The sequence below is a fragment of the Lynx canadensis genome, chromosome E2 (genome assembly GCF_007474595.2).
Source record: "Lynx canadensis isolate LIC74 chromosome E2, mLynCan4.pri.v2, whole genome shotgun sequence".
NCBI lineage: Eukaryota > Metazoa > Chordata > Mammalia > Carnivora > Felidae > Lynx > Lynx canadensis.
In genome coordinates, this window is record NC_044317.1 from 52,600,686 (window position 1) to 52,618,009 (window position 17,324).

The window sequence follows — 17,324 nt, forward strand, 5'->3', positions numbered from 1 at the left end:
GGTCACAAGATGGCTGCTGCCGCGCTGCAGCCTTGGTTCCAGGCAAGAAGGCGGAGGAAGCGCGAAATTGTGGAGGACTTCCTCCCGGCAAGGCCTTGCCTTTTTAGTGGGGGGAGAGTATGCCTTTCTCGGGGAACTTCTGGCTGTTTCGCGGGCGTGTGCCAGATGGTCACTGCTAGCTGCAGAGGAGGCTGGGAAACTGAGTGCGTCAGCCTTCGGGCCGCCGTTGTAGACGATGGCAGAGGGAGAGGTCGCAAAGGGAGACTGTGCCAGCCAAGCCGTCCGCCGGAGTCCTGCCCTCGTGCAGTTGGTGTTTTGCCACCGAGAAGCCTCTCCCGTGTATCTTTTCCTTCTCGGGGGCTCTCCTTCCGCCGTCTGTCTTGACCCCTGGTGGGGGGGGGGGTCACACGGTCTCTTGTCTCCACCTCTGCCTGTGTCCACTCGGGGCTTCCTTCCCCTGCAGACCTCTCACTTCTGATACCAAGAACGGGAGTACCTTCTCATGAGTCACCTCTTCTTTCTTTCCCCTCCTGACTCTTCATTGCTGTTCTTGCTGCCCCACGCCCCACCCCTGCAGAGATCTGTCCCCCCCCTTCTCCTTCACCCTCCCCCTTGAAGCACCACGAACTCGAGGTGTGTTGGGTAACAGGCTTTTCTTTTTAAACCGAGACTTTGGGGGCGCCTGGGTGGCTCTGTCGGTTAAGCGTCCGCCTGTGGGTTTCTGCTCAGGTCATAATCTCCCCGTTTATGGGTTCGAGCCCCATGTCGGGTTCTGTGTTGGCAGCATGGAGCCTGCTTGGGATTCTCTCTCTCTCTCTCTCTCTCTCTCTCTCTCTGTCCCTCCTCCACTCGCACTTTATCTCTCTCAAAATAAGTAAACTTAAAAAAAAAGTACAAACAGAGAGGCTAAACAAGTTCAAGGTCAGAATTCCGCCCTGGAGAGAACGTGACTCCTTGTCCCCCGACATTCCTTGTCCCCCGACATGAATCTGTTTCCTTGCCTTCCGCATCACCTCCATCCCTCCCACATCCCTTGGCTCCTGGCCCTGCGTCCCTGAAACTGCTCACGTTGTCATCTCTTCTCTGAAGGACCCTCCTCCCTCCCTCTTGAAAGGTCCTGGTGATTACAGTAGGTCCGCCCAGATAATCCAGTTTAATCTCCCCATCCCGAGATGCTTCATTTAATCACATCTGCCGTATTCACGGGTTCCAAATATTAGGGTGTGGGTATCTTGGGGGGGCATTATTCTTTCTACCCCCAGTTCTCAGAGCATAATCTCTCTCCAACCAGAGGTGTGGATTCTGCGTGGGCACAACTCCTTGGCCCCAGGGACCCCTCTGGCAATAGGGGGTGGGGCGGGGAGAGTCCTCAAAAGCAGGGGGCCCAGAACAGCACTCCCTTGCCTGAGGTCTGAGGGGTGTGTCGAGTTTGGAGAATCATGGGCAGAGGTGTTGGGACACAGAATAGCACAGGGAAAAAAAAAAGTTTTTTAATTTTTTTTTAATGTTTATTTATTTTTGAGACAGAGACAGAGGGTAAGTAGGGGAGGGGCATAGAGAGGGAGACACAGAATCTGAAACAGGCTCCAGGCTCTGAGCTGTCAGCACAGAGCCCCACGCGGGGCTCGAATTCACGGATTGTGAACTCACAAACGGTGACATCATGGCCTGAGCCCAAGTCGGGCGCTTAACCAACTGAGCCACCCAGGCGCCCCCAGGGGTGTTCAACAGCCCTGATCGTACAATCAGACGGCCCTGGCTTGGAATGGGAGCTACCCCTTACTTGCCGTGGGCCCTGGGCCAGGCAATTCAGCCTCTGAGCCCTAATTTTTGCCTTCATAATATGGAGTCAACAATCCCCCCCGGGGTTACAAAGTGGCTCTGGGAAGTGGAGACGCCAGGAACCAAGATTCCTGTCCGCCTTCTCGGTTTTGTCCTCTCAGGGGCCACTGGCTCTCATCTCAGGCTCTCTGCACAGATCTTGGCTTCGGCTGTGCCCACGGACGCTGTATGGCCCCCAGTTTCCCTGCAGGTGTTCAGCTCCAGGGTCCGGCGGGAGCCCTGGCGCGGCCTCGGTTCAATTTCACAGCTCCGCTAGTGAGAATCCCGCCGGTCCAGCGAGGAGTCGGGTGCCCTTGGCCGGGCCAACCAGCAGCGGCCAGGGGGGGACCTGGTCACGTGGTTCCTGGGCCGCCACGCCCCTGCGCCGCACAGGTTCTCAAAGATGAACCTCTGGGAACCTGCTGGCAAACAAAATCTGGTGCTCATTTCCAGAACACCGGCCTCCTGCTTTTCCAGGGGGTTTCCTGGTGGACCCCTCAGCACCCTTCCCAGGGCTCCCCCATCTGGAGGAGAGCCCCTGTCTCTGTGCGCAGCACGACCGCCTGTCGCCTTCACAGTCCCCAGCTTCTTGAACAAAATTTCCTCTTCCCCCCAACTGTCTTTTAACCTCTCCTTAACGGTATTCTTTGCCTAACACTTGCTTGTTGTTAAAATTAAGGTAAAGGGGTACCTGGGTGGCTCAGTCAGTTCAGGTCACAATCCCATGGTTTGTGAGTTCCAGCCCCACTAAAGGCTCTCTGCTGTCAGCCTGGAGCCGGCTTCGGATCCTCTGTCTCCCTCTCTCTCTGTCCCTCTCCCGCTTGCGTGCACCTGCTCTCTCTCTCTCTCTCAAAAATAAATAAGCATTAAAAAAAAATAATAACAAGGTGGAAAGAGAAGCGCTCTCCCCCACCCCTCCTTAACCTTTGTTTATGATTCCAGGAGTTTCTTCCTGCCTTTTTTTCCCCCCCTAGAGCAGAGCTGGGGAACCATACACGTAATTTTTTTTTAATTTTTTTTAACGTTTATTTATTTTTGAGACAGAGAGAGACAGAGCATGAACGGGGGAGGGGCAGAGAGAGAGGGAGACACAGAATCGGAAGCAGGCTCCAGGCTCTGAGCCATCAGCCCAGAGCCCGACGCGGGGCTCGAACTCACGGACTGTGAGATCCTGACCTGAGCTGAGGTCGGACGCTCAACCGACTGAGCTACCCAGGCGCCCCACCATACATGTAATTTAAATGTTTCTATCAGCCACACTCGAAGAAACGGGATAGTAATCTTAGTGATGTTTACCCCACTATCCCCCATATGTTCTTTCCATAGTAATATGAAAATCAATGGCCACAAAACATTAATGAGATGGGTTCTTTTTTTTTTCCGTTTGGGAGCTTTGAGGCGTGTTACACGCACAGTGCCTCTCAGTTTGGAGTGGCCACATTCCCAGTGCAAAAGCGTGACACCTGACTAGTGACTGCCATTCTGGACAGTGTAGATCCAGAACTCTTTCGACCTCTTTTTTTTTTTTTTTTTTTTTTTTTAGTTTATTTATTTATTTAGTAACCTCTGCATCCAAGGTGGGGCTTGAACTCACGACCCCGAGATCAAGAGCCGCGCCCTCTTTGGAGCGAGGCAGCCAGGCGCCTGTTTTTACCTCTTTTGTTGTTCCATTTTCTTCCCTTCCTTTTCCTCCTTCGTCTGCTCCTCGGCGTCCTCTGCATTTTATTTTACTTTTATTTTTACTTTTGAGAGAGACAGAGCGTCAGCGGGCGAGGGGCAGAGAGAGAGAGAAAAAAAAAAACACAGAATCCGACGCAGGCTCCAGGCTCCCAGCTGGCGGCGCAGAGCCCGACGTGGGGCTCGAACTCACGAACCGTGAGATCGTGACCTGAGTCAACGGAGCCCCTCAGGGCGCCCCTCCTTTGCCGCCCTCTTGCTCCTCCTTCTCTGGAACTTGTTCCCGCTTCCTCCTCTCCTTTGCTCGCTCCACCCCCGGAGGTCATACAGGGTCTCCCCGCCCCTTAGGATCGCTGGAACGTTGGCTCCAAACTCCCTTCCCAAGAATCCTGCAAATTCCGGTGCTTCTCCGGGTCACTCTGGCTTCCAGCTCCTCTTCGCCGGATTTAATTCGCTTTCTGGAACATCTCGCCGGCCCGAGCGTATCTTCCCAGCTCCACAACCTATCGACCCAAATCGGAACCCACGCCTCCCCCGAGTCCCCAGAAAAGCCCCCCCCCCACCCCCACCCCCCGCGCTGGCCTCTCAGATCCGAATGTCTAGGGCTGGGACCCCGCTCTCCTCCGGAATTCGAGGCGCGCTGCCGCCCGCTGCTAGGAAGTGTTTCCTGGCCGCGTTAAAAGACGGAAAAAGAAACGGGTGAAATTAATTTTAACAGTGCGTCTTACTTAAGCAGGTATAGTCAAAATATTGCAACGTGCGATCAGTATGGAAATGGTTGGGACCTTTTACATAATCCCCCCGCCCCGCACCCCTGCAAGAAGCCCGGGTGCGTTTCACACTCAGCGCATCTCAGATCAGACGCGCCGCGTTGAAGGGCCCAGAATAGCCACGCGGCGCGTAGCTACCGTATTGGGCCGCCGGGGCCTACATCACGTAAATGCAGACTTTCCTAGTGAACCTGAGGAACCAGCCCTGGGCCCCACCCCGAGCCCCCTGGGACTTTCTCCCTTCCTTACTCACCCCCAGGGTATCCGACCCCGCCAGCCAGCTGACTCATCACGCCCTCTCCCCTCTCCTAACCATTCGTCCTCAGCCCCTCCCTCTAGGGAGCCCCCTGGGGGATTCCAGAGCCTCTCCCTCTGTTCTGCCCCGCGGGGCGGTCTCCTGGGCTCTGCCCACCCACCCCTACTTCCGGGGGGCTTGAGGCCCCATTCCTTGGGAATCAGAGGCATTGCCTTCCTCTTGGACTTACCCAGGTATGCCTCTTGTTGTCGGTCTCTTTCCTCGGGGAGCAAGAATGCAGTGACTCAGGGGGACCCCGTGTCCAGAGAATCCACTCGGTTCCTGAGTTTTGGAGAGCAGCCCCATCTCAAAAAAAGGAATCCAAATCTATCCCACCCCTGACTTCGGACCAGGATAGACACCTGTTTTGTTTTGTTTTGTTTTGTTCACCCAAATGTCAGCCACAACCCCCGCCCCCCAACAACCCCCTCCATTGCTTGAGGCTCCAACCTGTGTCTTTTTATAATTCATCTCTGTGTTGTCGGGGCTGTTGTTGTTGAGATGTAACATGCACAAGCTAAGCGTGAAGCTCAAGGATTTGTCTGTGTCCCACACGCAGATGCGGACGGGCGGGCGACCACACCCAGATTAGGGTATGGGAAATTTCCAGTCCCTCTCTGGTCACCCTAGATTGTCACTGTAAATTAGCATTGCCTGGTTTGGGATATCCCGTAAGCAGAAGCGCACGGGGCGTATGTGGTAGCTTTTGTGTCTGGCCTGTTTTGCCCAAGCTCTGTTCTGCTGGGGAACGTTTGGATTATTTCCAGTATTCGGCCATTAGGAAGGTTCTATGAACATTCTTTTTTTTTCTTTCTTTCTTAAGTTTATTTATTTACTTTGAGAGGGAGAGTGTGTGTGTGTGTGTGTGTGTGTGTGTGTGTGTGTGTGTGTGTACGGGAGGGGCAGAGAGAGAGAGAGAGAGAGAGAGAGAGAGAGAGAGAGAAGAGAATCCCAAGCAGGCTCCACACTGTCAGCGCAGAGCCCCAGGCGAGGCTCTAACTCAGAAACTGTGAGGTCATGACCTGCGCTGAAACTACTTAACTCAACGCCCCCACCCCCCGGCGCCCCCTCTACTGGGAACATCCCTGTGGAAGTCTTTGGGGGGGTGTACACATGCATTTTTCTTGGGTCAACACGCATGGGCGCAAACGACAGGGACATAGGGAGGTGTATGCTTAGCTTTTAAAAGATATTTCCCTGGGGCGCCGGGGTGGCTCAGCCGGTGGAGCGTCCGGCTTCGGCTCAGGTCACGATCTCACGGTTCGTGAGTTCGAACCCCGCGGCGGGCTCTGTGCTGACAGCTCGGAGCCCGCTTTGGCTTCTCTCTCTCTTTCTGCCCCTCCCCTGCTTGTGCGCTCCCTCTCTCTCTCTCTCTCTCTCTCTCTCTCTCTCTCTCAGAAATAATAAATGAACAAACTTTATAAATGAAGGAAGGAAGGAAGGAAGGAAGGAAGGAAGGAAGGAAGGAAGGAAGGATGCTTCTAGACATCTGCCAAAGTGGTTGGGTCAACTTCCACACCGGCAGCGCATTCCTCTGGTCCCGTATCCTTGCCAAGGCCTGGATCCTTCCCATCTCGTTTTCATTTACTCTAGTGTTTGTTCGACATCAAGTTCTGCTCTAACTCATGTAATTAGGTCATTCTCAGCTTTCTGGGGCTCCCGTTAAGTCTGTGGCCTCACAGTTCTGGAGGCTCCCGGTGCTCCGGGTTCCTTCTCAGGGCCAGGGAAGGAACTCCGATGGCTCGTAGCTGGGCATCTTCCCCACCGTGTCTTCACGTCGTCTTCCATTTCCGCGTCTCAGTGTCCAAATTCCCCCCTTTTTGTGGGGACACCCGTCTTGTTGGATCAGGGCCCGCCTTATTTTATCTTGATCACCTCTGTAAAGACCCGACCTCCAACTAAGGCAGGACTTCCATGTACAACTGTTGGGAGAGGTGACTCAACGCATAAGACTTCATTTTTTTTTTTTTGTTAATGTTTACTATTTATTTATTTTCAAGTTTATTTATTTTGAGAGAGAGAGAGAGAGAGCATAAGCGGGGCAGAGAGACAGGGAGAGAGACTCTCAAGCCGGCTCCATACTGTCGGAGCGGAGCCCAATGTGGGGCTCCAACTCGTGAACCGTGAGATCATGACCAGAGCTGAAATCAAGGGCCAGAAGCTTAACTGACTGAACCACCTGGGCGCCCGTATTTATTTATTTATTTGTGTTTTTTTTTTTTTAAGAGAGAGAGGGAGGGGCAGAGAGAGACAGAGGGACAAAGGGTCCAAAGTGGGCTTGCACTGACAGCCGCGAGCCCGATGCAGGGCTCGAACTCATGAACCATGAGCTCATGACCCGAACCAAAGATGGACGCTCAACCGATTGACCCACTCAGACGCCCCTCAACCCATGATATTTTAGAGGTGAAGATTATCATTCCCATCTTATAGATGAGGAAACTGAGGCGTAGCAAGGTCCCACAGCTGCTGGTGGCAGCGTTCGGATTTGAACCCTGGCCATTGGATTCTGAGCCCAGCCCCTCCACCACTACACTACCTTGCCTCGGGTGGGCAGCAAAAATCCCAGAATCACCCTCTTTGTGCCCCTCCCCAGAAGCCTCTTGGACTCACAAAGAATATCTTGCGTTTCTCACTGTCACCTCTCGCTCTGACTTCCTGCTTCGGCAGAATTCTTTTTCTCCCCAGTATTCCTTTCTACTCTTTTCCCCCCTTAGTTCTATTTTTATCGGAGTTAGACATCCACATAGTTTGCAGAGTCAAATACAAGATCTCTCTGGTTTTTTAGCGAAAGCCAACAGTGTCCCATCTGCCTACCCTTCCCGTCTCGCCCGCCCCAGAGCAATCTGCGTTTACCTCATTTATTGTATCATTTTGCTGTTTGTGTCCCTGTCTCGAAATACCGTGTTTGTATGGCTACCTCTTGATTTTTCAATTTCGGGTATTTTCCATTCACTTCTTACTATGGGAGACACATACTCATACTCTTATTCAAATTACTCCAGCCTCCCACACTGTGATTCTGGCTAGATGAAAATGCAGTGTTTATATGTTATGACTGTGTAAATGCTCCCACAGCTGCTAGAAGTAGTAAACCATGATTACTTTCCTCTCCTACACAATTCTTTGTTTTTCCTGGAGTTAATCATTGTCTTTCTTTTTTTTTTCCCCACTTGCTTAGTGGCTGAGTTTTCTTTGTTAATTCAAAATGCTCTTAACTATGTCAATCTCTTCTTCACATGCTCATTTGCATCAGGTACTCTGTTAATTTCACCATACTGACGAAGCTTCCCTCGTGGCCTCTGACCTGCTCCGGCATGCTGCATAGCTACTATCCCCATCCTTTCACCGGTCCCCTGGTCACATCCTAAACCTCACTCTTCCTGGATTTTTCTCTCTTGTTCTTTTGAGCTTCCTGACAAAAGGCACATGGCGCACACGCGTGCGTGCGTGTGTGTGTAAAATTTTAGAGACACTGTATGTCGAAAACATCTTTAGTCTTGGTAGGCCTTCTGGCTGGGTATAAAATTCTGGGCTGGAGGTCATTTTCTCTCTAATTTTTTTTAATATTTATTTTTGAGAAAGAGAGAGCGAGCGAGCTAACGAGGCAGGGAAAGAAAGCAAGAGGGAGAGAATATCCAACGCAGGCTCTGCACGGACAGCAGACAGCCCAACGCAGGGCTCGAACTCACAAACCTCGAGATCATGACCTGAGCCAAAGTCAGACATTTAGCCGGCTGAGCCACCCAGGCACCCTTCCTCTAGAATTTTGAAGGCGTCGCTCTGTTGTCTGCTAATTACCAGCGTTACTGGTAAAAAATCCAAAATCATTGTGATCCGTAAGCCTGTGTGTCTCCTGTTTTTCTTCTCAGTGTGTTGACATTTCTCAGTGAAGCGTCTTCGTTCATTTTCATCGCTGGACCTCTCAAGGGTGTCCTCCTGTCATTTATTCTGGGAAACTTCCTTGATTTCTTTTAGTTGTGATTTCCCCCCTCCCTCCATTTCTCTCTGGAACTCTTATTAATTTGATATCGGGCTTCCTGAACTGTCTCTTCCTTTCATTCTCTTATTTTTTCAGCTCTTTATCTTTCCGCTCTACTTCCCGAGAGCTCTTCCTAACCTTATCTTCCACTCTTGATTCAGCTTTTCACTTCTGTGAGTATATGTTCAATTTCCAAGAATTCTTTTTTTTTTTTAACTTTACTTATGTCTCTTCATCATCTCTAGACCCCATGTGGGGCTTGAACTAACAACCTTGAGATCAAGAGTCACATGCTCCTCCAACCGAGCCAGCCAGGTGCCCCTCCCAAGAACTCTTTTTTTTTTATCCCTGAATTTTTATACTATTTTCTAAATTTCATAGTATTATTTATAGTGTCCTATTTTATAATACGCATGGTTCGAAGTTACAGTATCTTGTCTTTTTCACATTTTCTCCTCTCTGCATAATCTGTTTGCTCCAAGTCTCCCCCTCGCCGCCCCTTCCCATTTGTTGGGTTCCTTTCTATCTTTCTTCCTTAGGCTTTACTGATATCTAGTAATCCCTAGAAGTCTGGTCATACGTGTGTTTTTGTTTTGTTTTGTTTTTGTCTGTTCATATTTTGGAGGGAAGTCCAAAACTCTGGAAGCGGAGGGCTTGTGATTACACGAGTGGGGTTTTTGGCTATGAACGTCACTGTAGGTGATCTGCCTGGACCATTTTTGTTGCGGAATTCCCAATGTCAGTATTTTTTTTTTCTTAGAGTGGTCGTATATATGTATGCACGTGTATATGTATCATATACATGGAGAGAAACAAGGAAAACAAATGCTGAATTATCATCTCCCTTAAAAAATAACCCCTAATGATATGAAAGTTAAAAGACATTCATCCATTCATCCAGTAAGGATTTTATTTATTTATTTATTTATTTATTTATTTAGGTTTATTTATTTTTATTTTGAGAGAGGGAGACAGCAGGGGAGGGGCAGAGAGAGAATCCCAAGCAGGCTCCACGCTGTCAGGACATGGGGCTCGATCTCGCGAACCGTGAGACCATGACCTGAGCTAAAATCAAAGTCGGATGCCTCACCAATGGAGCCACCCAGGTGCCCCTCCAGTAAGTATCTATTACATTCTTTCACCATGCTCTCTTGGACCTTCCACTCTAGTCTGGGGGACAGACACATACGTGTTCCTAGAGCATCGGTCTCCAATAGCCCTCTCTGCAATGGTAGACATGTTCTACGGGGCGCCTGGGGGCTCAGCAGTTGAGCATCCAACTCTTGATTTCGGCTGAGGTGGTGATCTCACAGTTCGTGAGAGCGAGCCCTGCGTGGGGCTCTTCGCTGACAGCAAGGGGCCTGCTTGGGATTCTCTCTCCCTCTGTCTCCGCCCCTCCCCCCCATAAATAAATAAATAAATAAATAAATAGGGGCGCCTGGGTGGCTCTGTCAGTTGCGCATCCGACTTCCACTCAGGTCATGATCTCGAGGTTCATGGGTTCGGGCCCCGTGTCGGGCTCTGTGTCTCTCTCTCTCAAAAATAAATAAATATGAAAAAATTTTTTAAATAAATAAAGAGAGAGAGAGAGAGGGAAATGTTCTCGACTTTTGCAGTCCAGTGTGGTAGCCACCAATTTGCGATCGTTTGAAATGTGGTTGGTGTAACTAAGGAACTGAATTTTTCTTTTTCTTTCTTTCTTTATTTTAACGTTTATTTATTTTTGAGAGAGAGAGAGAGACAGAGCTTGAGTGGGGGAGGGGCAGAGAGAGAGGGAGACACAGAATCTGAAACAGGCTCCAGGCTCCGAGCTGTCAGCAGAGAGCCTGACGCGGGGTTCGAACCCACAGACCGTGAGATCGTGACCTGAGCCGAAGTCGGACGCTCAAACCAACTAAGCTACCGGGTGCCCCGGAAACAAATTTTTAAACTTTAATTCCAATTTAAATTCAAATAGCCCTACCTGGCTAGCAGCTACCACCATGGACAGCACTAGAAAATTCCATCCCTACAGAGAGGTACAAGGGAATTGGCGGCCTCACATGGTTTTGGCTGGCTCACAAACGTGGGCCCACCCTACCACAGAGGGCACAGGGGCTCACAAGAAGAGAAAGGAAATGCACCCCTTAAAAAGAAATATAAAAGGGGCACCGGGGTGGCTCGGTCATTTGGGCGTCCGACTCTTGATCTTGGCTCAGGTCATGATCTCGGGGTTCATGGGTTCGAGCCCCACTTGGCACAGAGCCTGCTTGGGATTCTCTCCCTCCCTCTCTCTGCCCCTCCCCCCTCTAAATAGATAAATAAACTTAAAAAAATAAATAAAACAAGAAACACAGCTTCTCCTCCCAGCCACTTCTGGAAGCCCATTCCGTGAAGGATGTTCAATTCCTCACCCGCATTGGGGGGGGAGGGGGGGCAACAAAAAGAAACCTCATGTCCCCTTTCCATACAGTAAGCATTATTTTTCATTCCCCTCCTATCCATTAAACTATGTGTCTATGCACACATATACATTATCAACTACCAGCCTGAATTCATTCGTTCAGCCACTCTGTGAAGCACCTGTTGTATGCCGGGTGCTGTTCCGGACCCTGTGGCTACGGCGGTGAACCAGACGGACAAGATCTGTTCCTTCACGGAATTTCAAGCCCAGTGGGAAGAGGGCGAACCATAAACTTAAGAACCAAGAACATATTATAGTTACAAGGGGATGCGTGCTATGGACAAAAATACTGCCGGGGGCGTGCGTTTCGGAGACCTAGGGAGGAGGCTACGGGTTGCAGTATTTAAGAAGGTGCTCAGACAGGTGTCTTTTGAGCCAACACTTGAAGGAAGTGAGGGGGTGGAGCCAGGCGGCTATCTGGGAGAAGACTGTTCCAGCAGAGGGAACAGCCAGTGCAAAGATCCTGAGGCAGGAGTGTGCTGGAGTGGTCCAGGAACTTCCTGTTTGCCGCCATAGGTTCTTGTAATGCGAGGAGACCCCCGGTTACTGAGTGAAGTGAGGAGACAGCGGAGGCTAGTGAGCTGAGAAGGCACGGAAGCTGTGACTCAAATGTTAAGATCCCTCTGGCGATGGGGGGCAGGAATAAACAGGAAAGCAAAGAGATGCAGGGCCCCCCAATGCCCTCTCTCAAAAATGAATACACATTAAAATAAAATTTAAAAAAGACTGAGCGGGGCACCTGGGTGGCTCAGTTGGTTGCGCGTCCGACTTCAGCTCAGGTCATGATCTCGCGGCTCATGAGTTAAGAGCCCCGCGTCGGGCTCTGTGCTGATGGCTCAGAGCCTAGAGCCTGCTGTAGATTCTGTGTCTCCCTCTCTTTCTGCTCCTCCCCACCCCCACTTGTGCTCTGTCTGTCTCTCAAAATAAATAAGCATTTAAAAAGAAACTTTATTTTTTTTTAAACGACCGAGCAAAGGGAGCCCCTGGGTGGCTCAGTCAGTTAAGTGGCCGACTTCAGCTCAGGTCATGATCTTGCGTTTTGTGAGTTCAAGCCCCGAGTGGGGCTCCGCACTGATGTGTGGAGACTGCTTGGGATTCTCTCTCTCTCTCTGCCCCTCCCCTGCTCTCTCTCTCTCTCTCTCTCTAAATAAATAAATAAACTTAAAAAAAAAAAGACTAAGCAAAGGATTAAAAGTGAAGGCTCTTAGATCCTCTCTTCCTGAAAGCCTCTCACACCTCCCTGCCCTCCCCACCTCCTCCCACACCTCCCCCTTCCTCCCCGCAAGGACCCCTGGAGACCTTCCTGACATTTTACCCTAGTCCTCAAGCCCCTCCCTCCATCCCCCCTCTTCAGCCTGACTCTGGAAACCTACAGTTCTTTCGACTTAGACAGGGAGGCGATTCACCTTTCGCCCCCAAGGGCATTTTCCTAAACAAAGAGAAACCTACAGGGAAATTACAGTTTGCCTACAAGGCAGTTGTGATATATATATATACCACAACATATATATATATATATAAATATAAAGTTTCCAGATGTCAGCTGGGATCTCCCTGCCTGTTAGAATCCATATAAAACCCCATTTTCCAATCGTGGGATCTTGACTGCCCTCCCCCAGATTTCTGCTCGTCTCCAGAGCTTCAAATTCTTTGCCTCCCCCCCTCCCCCAAGTGTTTGCTTTGGCTGGAATCTGTTCGGGTGGCGGGAGGGGATCTGCTGTCCGTCTCCCCACTTGGGGTCTGCGGACTAATTCTGCCCTTTTCTTTCATTTCTCTGCACATACAGAGGCAGGTACACAAGGCACTGATGTGCTCATGTGTGAGGATGTAGAGAGGGCTTTACCGGAGATTTGACTCAGCTGGTTAAGCATCAGACTCTTGGTTTTGGTTCAGGCCATGATCTTGTGGTTCAGGGGTCCGGGCCCCCGCGACGGGCTCCGTGCTGACAGCGCGGAGCCTGCTTGGGATTCTCTCTCTTTCCCTTTCTCTCTGCTCCTCCCACGCTCGCTCGCTCTCTCAAAATAAATCAACATTTCAAACATTTATTTTAAATAATAAATTAATATGGAAGGGCACCCGGGTGGCTCAGTCGGCTGAGCGTCAAGCTCTTGATTTCAGTTCAGGTCGTGATCCCAGGGTCGTGGGATCGAGCCCCCAGTCCAGCTCGGCGCGGAGCACAGAGCCTGCTTAAGATTCTCTCTCTCTCCCTCTGGCCCTCTCCCCCGCGTGCACTCTCTCTAAAATAAATTTTAAAAAATTAACATGGAGTTATGCTCTATATGGGCCTCTACGACTCTTTTCTTTTCTTCTTTTCTTCTTCACGGATATGCCCTGGGCATCTTGATGTCAGATCATAGGCCTAGCTCTTGTTTCATCGAATAGTGACACAGCGTGGACTTCTTTATCCACTCATCCATGCAATCCACAAATATTTACAGCCCCTGTGGGTGTGCCAGGAACTGTGTTGAGTCACAGCTTGGAATGTGTCCCAGCTGGGGCTCGCAGTCTCCGAGGAGAGGCTGGGGTTCATCGGATAATCACAGAAGTACGGAGGGCGGCAGTTGCGAAGGAGGGGACGCGGGGCGCGTGCGCCATGGTGTATTCATCCGTGAGGGGGAATTCTCTCTCCCTGCTTGTCTTCGTCTCAAGGTTTAGAAACTGGGGGCCTAGCGGGAGGAGGCACGCCGAGTAAGTAAGGTGCGCGTCTGGGCCTGCGGTTCCCATCTGAGTAATGGAGATAAGTTTCCACCTCGCAGGAGCGCTGAGAGCCTTGAACGTGTTATTACCGCCGATGGCACGGCGCCCGGCACGATACAAGCGATCGTTAGCGTTATTATGATTTGCAGGAGTCCCCTGTCTGAGCCTCAGCCCTCTGTAGAATGGAGGAGTATCCAGAACCTTCTCTGGAGGGCTGCGGTGAAGGCTGAACATAACGTTCTCCAGCACTTTCTTTGCACCAAGCCATCAACTTACCTTTGCGGCAACCGTGGAAGGGAGGTATTGATGTTGTCCCCACTTTGCAGCTCCAAACGGAGGCGGCACCGAGAGGTGCGGTGGCTTGCCCTGGAGTTCACCACCAGTCAGGCTGTGGGGCAGTTGGAGGCTATTAGGGGTGAGAGGGGGTTCCGGGAGGGCCGTGAGAGCATCTGGGTGGGACTGACCCTGCCTTTCATGCCCCCTGCCCACCCCCTCCCCAGGAAGCTGGACGCCTTCATCTATGATGCGGCTGTGCTCAACTACATGGCCCGCAAGGATGAAGGCTGCAAGCTGGTCACCATCGGCTCGGGCAAGGTCTTTGCCACGACGGGCTACGGCATCGCCCTGCACAAGGGCTCCCGCTGGAAGCGCCCGATCGACCTGGCTCTGTTGCAGTTCCTGGGGGACGGTGCGGCTGCGCACAGGGATGCCTCGGGGGTGGGGCGTGGGGGTGGGGGTGGGGGTGGGGGTGGGGGCCAGAGTCCTGGGTCGCGGGAGCAGGAGGGGATGAGGATCAGGACACCAGGGTCTAAGGGAGGAGAGGGCCGGGCGCCTAGACTCCTGTATCAGAGAAGAGGGTCCGAGGAGGGTGCCCCTGGAAGTTGACCCGTGCCCCCTGCCCCCTTTCTCCAGATGAGATCGAGATGCTGGAGCGGCTGTGGCTCTCCGGGATCTGCCACAACGACAAAATCGAGGTGATGAGCAGTAAGCTGGACATCGACAACATGGCGGGGGTCTTCTACATGCTCCTGGTGGCCATGGGCCTCTCCCTGCTGGTCTTCGCCTGGGAGCACCTGGTGTACTGGCGCCTGCGGCATTGCCTGGGGCCCACCCACCGCATGGACTTCCTGCTGGCCTTCTCCAGGGTACGCGGGGACAGAGGCAGGCAGGGCTGCGGGGAGGCAGGCAGGGATGCCTCGCAGTGGGAGACACCTGGGTCGAGGTCCCGGCCGGGCGGGAGGGCTGGAGGGGAGGCGGGCGGTCCCGGGCATCTCCCCGCCGCCCCCCCCCCCCGCCCCCCACTCGCTGACCCTGCTTCTCTCACGGCCCCCCGCAGGGCATGTACAGCTGCTGCAGCGCGGAGGCCGCCCCGCCGCCGGCCAAGCCCCCGCCGCCGCCGCAGCCGCTGCCCAGCCCCGCGTACCCGGCGGCGCGGCCCGCGCCCGGCCCGGCGCCTTTCGTGCCCCGCGAGCGCGCGGCGGTGGACCGCTGGCGCCGCGCCAAAGGTGCCGGGCCTCCGGGGGGCGCGGGCCTGGCCGACGGCTTCCACCGCTACTACGGCCCCATCGAGCCGCAGGGCCTGGGCGTGGGCGAGGCGCGCGCGGCGCCCCGGGGCGCGGCGGGGCGCCCGCTGTCCCCGCCGGCCGCGCAGCCCCCGCAGAAGCCGCCGCCCTCCTACTTCGCCATCGTGCGCGACAAGGAGCCGGCCGAGCCCCCCTCCGGCGCCTTCCCCGGCTTCCCGTCGCCGCCCGCGCCCCCCGCCTCCGCCGCCGCCGCCGCCGCCGCCGCCGCCGTCGGGCCGCCGCTGTGCCGCCTGGCCTACGAGGACGAGAGCCCGCCGGCGCCCGCGCGCTGGCCGCGCTCCGACCCCGAGAGCCAGCCCTTACTGGGGCCCGGCGCGGGCGGCGCGGGGGCGCGGGGGGCGCGGGCGGCGGGGCCCAGGCCGCGCCACCCCCGTGCCGCGCCGCGCCGCCCCCCTGCCCCTACCTGGACCTCGAGCCGTCGCCGTCGGACTCGGAGGACTCGGAGGCCTGGGCGGCGCGTCGCTGGGCGGCCTGGAGCCCTGGTGGTTCGCCGACTTCCCCTACCCGTACGCCGAGCGCCTCGGGCCGCCGCCCGGCCGCTACTGGTCGGTCGACAAGCTCGGGGGCTGGCGCGCCGGCAGCTGGGACTACCTGCCCCCGCGCAGCGGTCCAGCCGCCTGGCACTGCCGTCACTGCGCCAGCCTGGAGCTGCTGCCGCCGCCGCGCCATCTGAGCTGCTCGCACGACGGCCTGGACGGCGGCTGGTGGGCGCCGCCGCCCCCGCCCTGGGCCGCCGGACCCCCGCCCCGGCGCCGGGCCCGCTGCGGGTGTCCGCGGCCGCACCCTCACCGCCCGCGGGCCTCGCACCGCGCGCCCGCCGCCGCCCCGCACCACCACCGGCACCGGCGCGCCGCGGGGGGCTGGGACCTCCCGCCGCCGGCGCCCACCTCGCGCTCGCTCGAGGACCTCAGCTCGTGTCCCCGCGCCGCCCCCGCGCGCAGGCTCACCGGGCCCTCCCGCCACGCGCGCCGCTGCCCGCACGCCGCGCACTGGGGGCCGCCGCTGCCCGCCGCGCCCCACCGGAGACACCGGGGCGGGGACCTGGGTACCCGCAGGGGCTCGGCGCACTTCTCCAGCCTCGAGTCCGAGGTATGACGCGGCCCAGGGGGCCCCCGGCGCCCCCTCGGTCAGCGCAGGCCACGGCCCGAGGGCGCACGCGCAACAGACAGGACCCGCGTGGGTTGGGAAGGAAAAGTTGGACCTGGCCGGACCCCGCCTGGAGCAGCGTCCTGCGCCCCGTCGCTTTGGGGGCACCAAGAGCCGGAAGGGATTTGGCCCCCCCTCCCCCAAATCTCACCCAGCCTGAAAGGGAGGGGGTGGGGGTCTCGGAGCCCACTGGAGGTTTGTTTTTGTTTTGTTTTGTTTTTAAACCCGACAAGGGCTTTTTAACGTCACCAGATGGGGCGGGAGGTGGGGGAGGGGGTGGGGACACGCCGCGCCCGCGCCCGCGCCCCACCCCCACGCCCGGGGCCGTGGCCCCCACATCACTGTGCAGCTCCCCGGCCCCGGCCACGCCTCCGGGGAAGCCCGTTTTTAACCTTTCATCCATTGGGACTCAAAACTGTGAGACGCGTTCGCCAAACTGTGACCCCAGACCTTGGCCCCGCCGCACAGAAACCCCTGACCCCAGACTGTGACTTCCGACCCCTAAAAATGGTCATCCGACCCCAGACTGTGACCCCTGACCCCAAACTGTGACCCGAATCCCAGACTGTGCCCCGACCAGACTGTGACCCTTGACGTCATACCGTGACACACCCTCCTCCTTTCCCCACCCTAGGTCGCTTTTCCCAATTTTGACCTCGGACACTCCCAACGGAAGCCCCGCCTCCCCCTGTCCTAGCGTTGATCCCAACAAACATCGGGCCAAACCCTCCCACCCTGTCGCACCTCACTACCAGCCCCACGTGCCACCAACCACACCCTCTCCAACTCCAGCCCTTATCTGTGACCCTCCCAACGAAAACCCAGCAGACACCCCCTCCCCTCCTCCCTGTCTCTCCCCCCCCCCCCCCCCCCCAAGCCTCCTTTTCCTAGATCTCCAGCCGGGTCTGGA

General features: G+C 55.0%; 1 protein-coding gene across 1 annotated transcript in view; it reads left to right on the top strand.

Moving 5' to 3' along the window:
* The window catches only part of GRIN2D (glutamate ionotropic receptor NMDA type subunit 2D), a 33,516-nt gene extending 17,153 nt beyond the window's left edge, over positions 1-16,363 (top strand). The window contains 5 exon segments of the mRNA XM_030297621.1: positions 14,186-14,373; positions 14,598-14,830; positions 15,022-15,589; positions 15,592-15,711; positions 15,714-16,363. Coding sequence (XP_030153481.1) covers positions 14,186-14,373; positions 14,598-14,830; positions 15,022-15,589; positions 15,592-15,711; positions 15,714-16,363 — 1,759 coding nt within the window.
* Positions 16,364-17,324: the final 961 nt, after the last annotated feature.